At 50.9% G+C, this 10,000-nt stretch overlaps 1 protein-coding gene across 1 annotated transcript in view; it reads right to left on the bottom strand.

Annotated features, from left to right (window-relative positions):
• The window catches only part of gudu (Armadillo repeat-containing protein gudu), a 37,675-nt gene that overhangs the window by 8,577 nt on the left and 19,098 nt on the right, over nucleotides 1-10,000 (bottom strand). The window contains 5 exon segments of the mRNA XM_086542133.1: nucleotides 4,989-5,182; nucleotides 5,274-5,376; nucleotides 5,379-5,573; nucleotides 5,692-5,908; nucleotides 9,640-9,895. Of these exon segments, the coding sequence (XP_086398259.1) occupies nucleotides 4,989-5,182; nucleotides 5,274-5,376; nucleotides 5,379-5,573; nucleotides 5,692-5,908; nucleotides 9,640-9,895 (965 nt within the window).

Below are 10,000 nucleotides of genomic sequence, written 5' to 3' on the forward strand. Positions count from 1 at the left end.
GACGTAGGGATGGAGGAGGAGGAGATGGTAGGAGGAGGAGGAAGGATGGAATGGGAAGGAGGAGGAGAAGGAGAGGGGAAGTGAGGAGGGAGGAGACGGAGGAGGGAGGGAGTAGATGGAGTAGGAAGAGGGAGGAAGAGGGAGTAGGAGGACAGGGAAGAATGGAAGAAGGAAAGAAAGGGGGAAGAAGGAGGAGGTATGAGGTAGAGGGTGGTGGAGGAGGAGGGGGGGAGGAGGAAGGAGGGAGAGAGGAAGGGAGGTGGAGGGGGAGGAGGAGGGGGGAGGAGGGAAGGGGAGGAAGGAGGTAGGAGGGAGGAGAAGGGGAGGATGGGGAGGAGGAGAGGGGAGGGGGGGGAAGGAGAAGAGGAAGGGGGAAGAGGTGGATTAGGAGGGGAGGAGGAAGAAAGAAGAAGAAGAAAGAAAAGTAGAAGAAGGGGAAAGAGAAGAAAGAGGAGGAAAGAGGAAATACGGGTGGTAGGAGGAAGAGGGAGGAGGCAGGAGTGGGAGGGAAGGAGGAAGGGAGGAAGGAAGGAAGAAGGAATAGGGGTTGAGTTGTAGTATGTTGTCGTTGTCAGTAAGTGGGAGGGAGGTTTGTGTGTGTGGAGGGAGGGAGAAGGTGAAAGAAGAAGACAGAAAAAGAAGGGAAAAAAAAGGGAAAAGGAATAGGGAATAGAGAAGAAGAGGAGGAAAGAGGAAGCGTGGAGTGGGTGGGTGGTACGGCAAGGGAACAATAAGGGGGCGGCGCGGTCCGGCAACAAGCCCTTATGTAAGAATAAAATGGCGGACGAAGGTTTACAAGAAGAGTGAGTGAGTGATCTTTTTGCAGATAAAAATATTATTTCCTATATTTCTTACTGTTATACATGCATACATGGTGTCCCGGGCGGGTGTCTCACGCCTCACCAGCTGGCCACACCTAAAGAATTGATTAGGACTCTATTATCTAGGGGGGGACTTACAAATTTAGATTAAAATCTTATTTTAGTTAATTTTCTCGGCTTTATTTGGTTTTTTACCTTTCGCACAAATTATGACAAATGATATGAATTATCTCTCATTCTATCCAATAAAGTTTTGGAATTTAGGCTCTATAAAAACCTTTTTACAAAAATTAGGTTTAGGTTAGATTTATAGGGAAAATAATCCCACCTAGTAATATTCTTTTTAAAAAAATAAAAACGGGACTAAATAGCGATGGCATTTATCTATTAATTAATCAATTTTTTCATTAAACCAAAAGGCCGTGCTATTATTCATATACTATTGGTGTAAAAATCTACTATAATTTTGCTCTTAAGTAATTCACAATGGTTTTGTTAGGGTCCGCATTGGATTTATCATTAGCGGTTTTTTTCTAATAGTCTCTCTCATAAAGATTCTAATGAAAACATAATTCAAATGAAAATTTATTAGCCGGCCACTACAATTTTATTAGCATTCCTGTCAACTACCTACATTGTATCTATCTAATAAAAACACTAGTTCGGCTGAAAGACTAGATATCTATCTTGTCGACTTGTTCTAAGAGCGGAATTTCTATGGGAAACCTACTTCTATAGCGGTCTATGGTGTCTTAGAAATTATAAGGATGATATGTATTATATTGTATTTGATGTGTAGTTACCTGTAGATGGTAGGGGGGCCTGTGGGTGCTTACTTGTTGCGGTTTTTGATGTGTCTTATTTGTGATATGACTGGAATCCAATTGGTTGTTTGTTTATGGTCTTGGGCGTCGTAATTTTATTTTTTTAATGTTTCGATTAATCTTTCATGGGTTTTTAATTCAAAAATCAAGATATAACCGTTACTATAGTAATTCCATTGTATAATCATATAGACAATAGCACTGCATCACGCTATCAATGCATGCGGGACCATGCATTTTCCATAAAAAAAAAAAAAAAAAAAAACAGATGCAAGTCCTGCCACCGTACATTTGATTATGTTCAGCGTTTGACGGAGATTCCCCCAAACCTAACTTTAGTCTCTGTTTAATCTGAAGAGCCTATTGCACTCTCTTTAGTGTCTTGAAGTAATGTGCTGAAATGCCAGTTATTTGTAGCGTACGTGTGAGGATTTATGGAATCAGGTATGTATGGAAAATAACTCTTAGTATTGTCGTGCGGATTTCAGGAAAATGCAATCGCCTTGTGTGGAGGACGATAGGAGGAAGAGAGAGGGAAGGGCGAGGGAAGGGGCAAAGGAGTTCCAGGCATGAGGATGGAGTAAGAAACCGCCCACCTCGCGTCACATCCTGGTGTTCAGAAGATGGCTTAAGGTAATAAGAAGCATCACCACGCCCACTACCCGGCCGCCTCCCGCCCATCAAAGGGGCCCCGGGCCGCTTGCTGTCCTCTGGTGGGGGTGTGGGGGTGGTGTGGTTGGACCGGGGGCGAGGGGGCTGGGGTAGAACTAACGGAGGGACTATTGTGGAGGGAGAGAGGGGATGGTAAAGGGTTAGGGGAGGGGAGGGGGGGTAAAAGTATAGTAGTTGGGGGGAGACGGAGATAAGAAATTCACTATAGATTCTTGAGTTAAACCAAAGGGAGGAGTGCTGGATGTCGACGGCACAACCCGGGATTTGGATAAGTGGTGGCCAGGGGGCAGTTCAGATATGGGGGAAGTTTTTTCTTTTTTTTTGACGCGTGAGGAGACAAAGAGGTGTGTGAAAAAAAGAGAGTGAAAGGAGATGAAAAATGACCAGGGGCGTTTTGTATCGTTTCGGTGTTTTCTCGAATTAGGGAAGGGAAAAGGAAAAAAAGGAAAAACCATATTAAGGTGACATACGGGACCCCCGAGCGGGCACGTTTACGTCCAGGTGTCCTCCCTTCCGTCCGTTCCAGTCCAGGACAGATGGGAAATCTAATTTTTCGATATTATTACCATCATTATTACTGTTACCATCATCAACATTATCATTATCATCACTTTACACTATCATCAGTCAATCACTTATTCTTTCATATTACTATCAAACACCCTAAAAAACCATGGGGTTGACTGCCTTTGCTCATTCGTCCGGCCGAGTGCGCGAACGAAAAAAGGCGGGGACCGATGGGCCCTCGTGTCTCCATTTTCTCTCGGGCCTTTGGGAGGGGGGAAAATTGGGGGGACGCTAAAAAAAAAAATGTCCCACCATCGACTCTAGTTTGCGATGCGCCACCAAAAAGGGGGAACAAAAGGGACAAGGGGGGGAAACTTCTTTTAAAATCAAAGAAGGGTATCGTATTGCACCGTACGGGAGCTACTTTTAAGATTTACCACACCGAGGGGAAAAACTTTGCTTCCTGGAACTTACCGTCCGTGGGTTAAAAGTTAAGCAGGGGGGAAAAAAATCTAAGAAAATAAATACAACAGATAAAAAATAAATAAATAAATGGAAAAAAATCAAAACCAACAAACAACGAACCCAAGAGTAATGGATATAAATGAAGGAGAAATTAAAAGATCCCACGGTACTCTAAAAAAAATATGGCCTAAATGGATTGGAGTATAATACTCATACAAACTTTAAGATTGTGTCCGCTGGTGGGGTTGGAAGGTTGACCTCCTCCTCGTGTTCGTCTTCCTCGGGCCTTAGGTGGACTTTCTGAGGAGTCACGACCTCGTGGCATTCAGCTGTTGAGGAAAAAACGAGGGGTTCCGGGGGGTCGTAACAGGGTTCAAACACACAACATCAGGGAGCGTTCAGGCAGAGGGCTTTCTGTCAGAGATCACCTCCGCCCCTCCCCCCCCCCCCCCCCCCCCCCCCAACCAACCCCCCACCCCCACCCCCACCCGAAGCGATGAGTTGGAGCACAGGTTCATCCCCCGGCAACACTGAACAATAACTTTTTTTTTCTTTTTTTTTTTTAGGGGAAGGACTACGGAAAACCCCTGCACACACACGTGGGTGGATCACACAGAAGACAGAGCAAGATATTGTGTTTAAAAAAGGGAAGGTAATCGTTTAGACATGCGTTTCATTTTTAAGGACAGGCATTCACAACAAGCGTTTTTACGGACACCCAGGAAGTGCGTGCAGGTTTCACTCTCAAGAATAAAGTTTTCTAATATTTGGTTTTTTATCCAAATGAATGAGAACAGAAGCAAAATGGATTTGAAGGTAATCATTAGCCCAACTGATTTCTCTGGTTGCATTTATGTCGGGGACTTTAAGACTTTGCAAAGGCATGAATCGTTTTTCTTGCCCAAAAAAGTTTTCTTGGATGAAATGGACCAATCTGTGTCATACTTTAAAGTTACACTGTTTACAAAAACATTTTTATTACATTGTCTATATTTATAATTTAACCAATAATTTACCTTTCTCCTTTTGCCTGTAAGAAATAGCTGATTTAATGCCAAAGGGGATGCAGTCTTACGACAAAGAAAACGAAAGCGTTATATTTTGCATACTTTAAAGGACTGCCAAGGGATCTAATCAGTTCTAACACTACAGTGATATAATCGAATCCCTCTTAGTTTAACAAAGCCGAAATAACTCTCCGATTCTATTTTGTTCAAAAACCGAAAACCCCCCTCCTGGGAACTTGAAAGGGGGGTACCCTTTTTCATTTCCCTAAGAAAAGAAAACAGGGAAGGGAGAGGAAGGAAAAGGAAAAAATGTTAATTTCTAAAGACCATCTTCAGATGACCAGGAAGAGTTTGGTTTACTCTTGGTTTGCATCTCTTTCCTCCTTCTATATTACCAAAATCTTCTCAAAGAAATTGTATCTTCTGACCACACCCAGCTTGAAAGTAGGACGGCATTAATAATTTTCCCGGTGGCCTTTGTTTAAATTTTCAACAGTCGATCTACCACTAGCCGGAGCCCTCCCTTCTTAATCAGTTCCTGTTGGCCCGCTGAGGGGCCCCGGCCAAAAGCATGGGGGGCAGAAAGCAGGAGAAAGAGGCTAAAGGGACAATGGCACTAACATATAGATTTGGCCTCATCTGCGACGGTCCCTCCATCGCTTACCGCGACCCCGATCACCTCCCGGCCGTACCCTGACGGCGAGCTTGGAGAGCGACGTGACGGCGCCGTAGTCCGTCATGATGGCGAGGTTCTGAGGGTCTCTGGCGATCCTGGCGATCGCGGCGCACACGGCAGAAAGCACGGCCTCGCTCTCGCTCTCCAGCAAGGACACGAGGAGCTCGATCCCGCCCACCAAACTCCTCACGACTTCCGCAAGGTCTTCCTGTAACGTATTTGGGTTTGGGAATGTTTGTCTCTGTCTCTTTACTTGTTTTTCGTTTGATTTTCTGCCTATAAGACAGGGGACCTCACCGATTCTTGATGGAAAGCAGGTCAGCTAGCGTTGCGGCCGGATAGGCTCTGGCGAGGCAGTTGGTGTTTTTGAGATCTAGACCACAGGAGCGCAATCCATCCCCCTTAACTGCAGGAGCGCCTCTAGGGCCTCCTCGTCGGCGGCACAAGCCCCTAGAGCACGCGTCACGTTCAGCAGTAACTTGTCTGACGTTCTTCGGAGGAGCTGGATAAGCGTAGTGACGCCGCCGCCCCTCAAGAGGATCGTGCAGCAGTCGGGGTCCCCGGCCGCCTCCCCGAGCCCGCCCACCACGCTCGTCAACACCTGCGTCGAGGGAGCATGTCAGGATGGCGGTACGGATGGACATGGTATAGCTGTGTATTAGATCCGCCGGACTGGAAGAGCTGCGCCGTCGAGCACGAGGTAGAAGAAGGCTACCAACCTTCTCGTCGTTGTGGTGCAGGAGTGCCACCAGGACTGGCACGGCCGTCAGCTCCTTGACCACCACGACGTGCTCGGGCAAGGACGACACGTGCCACATAGCCTCTGCCACGGCCTCCAGAAGCTCGCTGTTTCCGCCCTCGGCAGCACCTCCTTCACCCTCGCCGGCCACACTCACTAGGGAGGGCGTGAGACGAGGGAGGGAACGGAGAGAGAGAGAGAGAGAGAGAGAGAGAGAGAGAGAGAGAGAGAGAGAGAGAGAGAGAGAGAGAGAGAGAGAGAGAGAGAGAGAGAGAGAGAGAGAGAGAGAGAGAGAGAGAGAGAGAGAGAGAGAGAGAGAGAGAGAGAGAGAGAGAGAGAGAGAGAGAGAGAGAGAGAGAGAGAGAGAGAGAGAGAGAGAGAGAGAGAGAGAGAGAGAGAGAGAGAGAGAGAGAGAGAGAGAGAGAGAGAGAGAGAGAGAGAGAGAGAGAGAGAGAGAGAGAGAGAGAGAGAGAGAGAGAGAGAGAGAGAGAGAGAGAGAGAGAGAGAGAGAGAGAGAGAGAGAGAGAGAGAGAGAGAGAGAGAGAGAGAGAGAGAGAGAGAGAGAGAGAGAGAGAGAGAGAGAGAGAGAGAGAGAGAGAGAGAGAGAGAGAGAGAGAGAGAGAGAGAGAGAGAGAGAGAGAGAGAGAGAGAGAGAGAGAGAGAGAGAGAGAGAGAGAGAGAGAGAGAGAGAGAGAGAGAGAGAGAGAGAGAGAGAGAGAGAGAGAGAGAGAGAGAGAGAGAGAGAGAGAGAGAGAGAGAGAGAGAGAGAGAGAGAGAGAGAGAGAGAGAGAGAGAGAGAGAGAGAGAGAGAGAGAGAGAGAGAGAGAGAGAGAGAGAGAGAGAGAGAGAGAGAGAGAGAGAGAGAGAGAGAGAGAGAGAGAGAGAGAGAGAGAGAGAGAGAGAGAGAGAGAGAGAGAGAGAGAGAGAGAGAGAGAGAGAGAGAGAGAGAGAGAGAGAGAGAGAGAGAGAGAGAGAGAGAGAGAGAGAGAGAGAGAGAGAGAGAGAGAGAGAGAGAGAGAGAGAGAGAGAGAGAGAGAGAGAGAGAGAGAGAGAGAGAGAGAGAGAGAGAGAGCGAGAGAGAGAGAGAGAGAGAGAGAGAGAGAGAGAGAGAGAGAGAGAGAGAGAGAGAGAGAGAGAGAGAGAGAGAGAGAGAGAGAGAGAGAGAGAGAGAGAGAGAGAGAGAGAGAGAGAGAGAGAGAGAGAGAGAGAGAGAGAGAGAGAGAGAGAGAGAGAGAGAGAGAGAGAGAGAGAGAGAGAGAGAGAGAGAGAGAGAGAGAGAGAGAGAGAGAGAGAGAGAGAGAGAGAGAGAGAGAGAGAGAGAGAGAGAGAGAGAGAGAGAGAGAGAGAGAGAGAGAGAGAGAGAGAGAGAGAGAGAGAGAGAGAGAGAGAGAGAGAGAGAGAGAGAGAGAGAGAGAGAGAGAGAGAGAGAGAGAGAGAGAGAGAGAGAGAGAGAGAGAGAGAGAGAGAGAGAGAGAGAGAGAGAGAGAGAGAGAGAGAGAGAGAGAGAGAGAGAGAGAGAGAGAGAGAGAGAGAGAGAGAGAGAGAGAGAGAGAGAGAGAGAGAGAGAGAGAGAGAGAGAGAGAGAGAGAGAGAGAGAGAGAGAGAGAGAGAGAGAGAGAGAGAGAGAGAGAGAGAGAGAGAGAGAGAGAGAGAGAGAGAGAGAGAGAGAGAGAGAGAGAGAGAGAGAGAGAGAGAGAGAGAGAGAGAGAGAGAGAGAGAGAGAGAGAGAGAGAGAGAGAGAGAGAGAGAGAGAGAGAGAGAGAGAGAGAGAGAGAGAGAGAGAGAGAGAGAGAGAGAGAGAGAGAGAGAGAGAGAGAGAGAGAGAGAGAGAGAGAGAGAGAGAGAGAGAGAGAGAGAGAGAGAGAGAGAGAGAGAGAGAGAGAGAGAGAGAGAGAGAGAGAGAGAGAGAGAGAGAGAGAGAGAGAGAGAGAGAGAGAGAGAGAGAGAGAGAGAGAGAGAGAGAGAGAGAGTGCGAGAGCGAGAGAGTGAGGGGCAGTACTGAGAGAGAGGGAGAGGGGAGTAGGAGAGGGAGGAGGGAGGAGAGAGTGAGGGGAGAGAGTGAGGAGGAAGAGGGAGAGTGGAGGAGGGAGAGAGGGGGGAGAGGAGGAGAGGGAGAGGACGAGAGAGAGTGAGGAGAGCTGAGCGAAGGAAGGAGAGCGGAAGGGGGGAGAGAGGGAGGGAGCGTGAGGGAAGAGGAGAGGGGAGACGGGAGGAGAGAGGACGGCGAGCGGGGAGAGCCCGCCACGGAAAGAGAGAGAAGAGAGAGAGGGGAGTAGTGGGTAGGAGGCGGAGGAGGAGGGAGGAGGGAGAGAGAAGAGAGAAGAGAGAGAGGCGTGAGAGGAAAGGGAAAGGAGAAGCGACGGGGAGATGGAGGAGGGGAGGAGGAGGGGGGGAGGAGGGGAGGAGAGGAGAGAGAGAGAGAGGAGAGGAGGGGAGGAGGAGAGGAGGAGGAGAAGATGAGAGAGAGGGAGGGTGAGAGGGGAGGAGGGGGAGAGAGGAGGTGGATGAGAAGAGGGGGAGGGGAGGGGGGGAAAGGAGTCGAAGGGAAGAGGGAGAGGAGGGGTAGAGGAAGGCGAGGAGTAGAGAGTGAGGGAGGGAGGAAGGGAGGAGGGAGAGAGATGAGAGAGGGAGGAGGTGAGGGTGTGGATGGTGTGGGGGGGGAGTTGTTGAGGAAGGTGAGGGTGGGTGAGTAGGGGGGAGGTGGTGAGGGGAGCGTGGGAGGGAGGGGGGGAGGAAGTGTGGGGGGAGGAGGGGTGTGAGTGAGGGGTGAGAGGGAGTGGGGGAGGGAGGAAGGGAGGTTGTGGGGGAGAGAGGGGGAGGGGAGAAGGGGAGACAGGAGAGTGGAGGGAGAGGGGAGTTGGGGAGGGGGAGAGAGAGGAGCGTGGAGGGAGGGTGAGGAGAGGGGGAGAGGAGAGGAGGGGCTGAAGAGGGGGGAGGGTGGAGAGAGTAGGAGGGGGGGGAGGGAGGGTGAAGGGTGTAGGAGGAGGAGGTAGAGGAAGAGAGAGGAGGGGCGTGAGAGGGAGAGGGAGAGGATGTAGGGGGGGGAGAGGGAGAGAGGAGGTGGACGAGGAGAGAGGAGGGGTGAGAGGGGAGACGAGGAAGGGAGAGGAGATGAAGAGGATGAGGAGGGAAGGGGAGAGTGGGAGAGGGGAGGGGAGGAGAGAGAGATGAGAGGAGAGGAGATGGGAGAGAGGGATGGAGAGAGTGGGAGGAGAGGGAGGGGGAGGGGGAGAGGGGAGAGGGGGAGGGAGAGAAGAGAGAAGAGAGGGAGAGAGAGAGGGGAAGAGAGATAAGGAAGATCGAGAAGGAGAGGGGAGAGGTGAGAGAGGAGTGAGGAGAGAAGATGAGAGACGAGAGGTGGGGAGGGGGGGGGAGGAGAGGGGGGGAGGGGGGAGGAAGGAGAGAGGGAGGAAGGGAGAGAGAGAGAAAGAGGGAGAGAGCGAGAGGAGGAGGACGTGAGAGAGGGATGAGATGAGAGAGGAGAGGGAGGAGGAAGGAGGAGGGGAGGAGGAGAGAGGAGATGAGAGGAGATGAGTGAGAGGAGAGAGAGAGTGTGGAGAGGGGAGAGGAAGAGAGATGAGGACACAGACTACAGGAGCGAGAGAAGAGGGGGAGGAGGAGAGAGAGGAGGAGAGCAGAGAGGAGGGGGGGGAGGGTGAGGAAGAGGAGAAGGAGAGGAGAGAGGAGGAAGAGGGAGGAGCAGGAGAGGAGGGGAAGAGGAGAGAGAGGAGGTGGGGAGAAGGGAAAGGGAGCGAGAGAGAGGAAGAAGGGGGGGGAGACGGAGGAGAGGAGGGCGGAGAGATGGGAGGGAGAGCGGATGAGGGGTGAGTGGAGGGGAGGGGTAGAGAGGGAGAGAGAGTTAAGAGGGGAGAGGAGGAGGAGGGGGGAGAGGGGTGAGAGGGGAGAGAGGGAGAGAGAGAGAGCGCACTAAATCTCCTTCCAAGAGCACAAAACCCCACTGAAGTTGTCCTCCTTGAACGCGCAACTAACGAGGCAAATGACCGGCCGGGCGTGAGTTCGGTCCCTCCGTGGCTCGAGTGGGCAACCCTTTGAGAGAGCATGTCTATAAAAGAAGGCGTAGGACGTCACACGTGGGGCATTCTGTAGGTCGTCCGCGTCCTGGCCTTCCCTGGCGGAGGAACTCTGGCGGGAGGGCGACGACTCCTGGCGGTCCTGCTCCTGCCCTGTGATCACGGGGGAGGAGGAGGGGTAGGTCATAGCTGAGGTCTTGGTAGTGGTGTAGTCGTGGCGGAAGGGCGCGGGGCTCTCGCTAGTGGGTGTCTCGTGGG

The sequence above is a fragment of the Penaeus japonicus genome, unplaced genomic scaffold (assembly GCF_977035675.1).
Source record: "Penaeus japonicus unplaced genomic scaffold, GWHDUDI00000001_assembly GWHDUDI00000012, whole genome shotgun sequence".
NCBI lineage: Eukaryota > Metazoa > Arthropoda > Malacostraca > Decapoda > Penaeidae > Penaeus > Penaeus japonicus.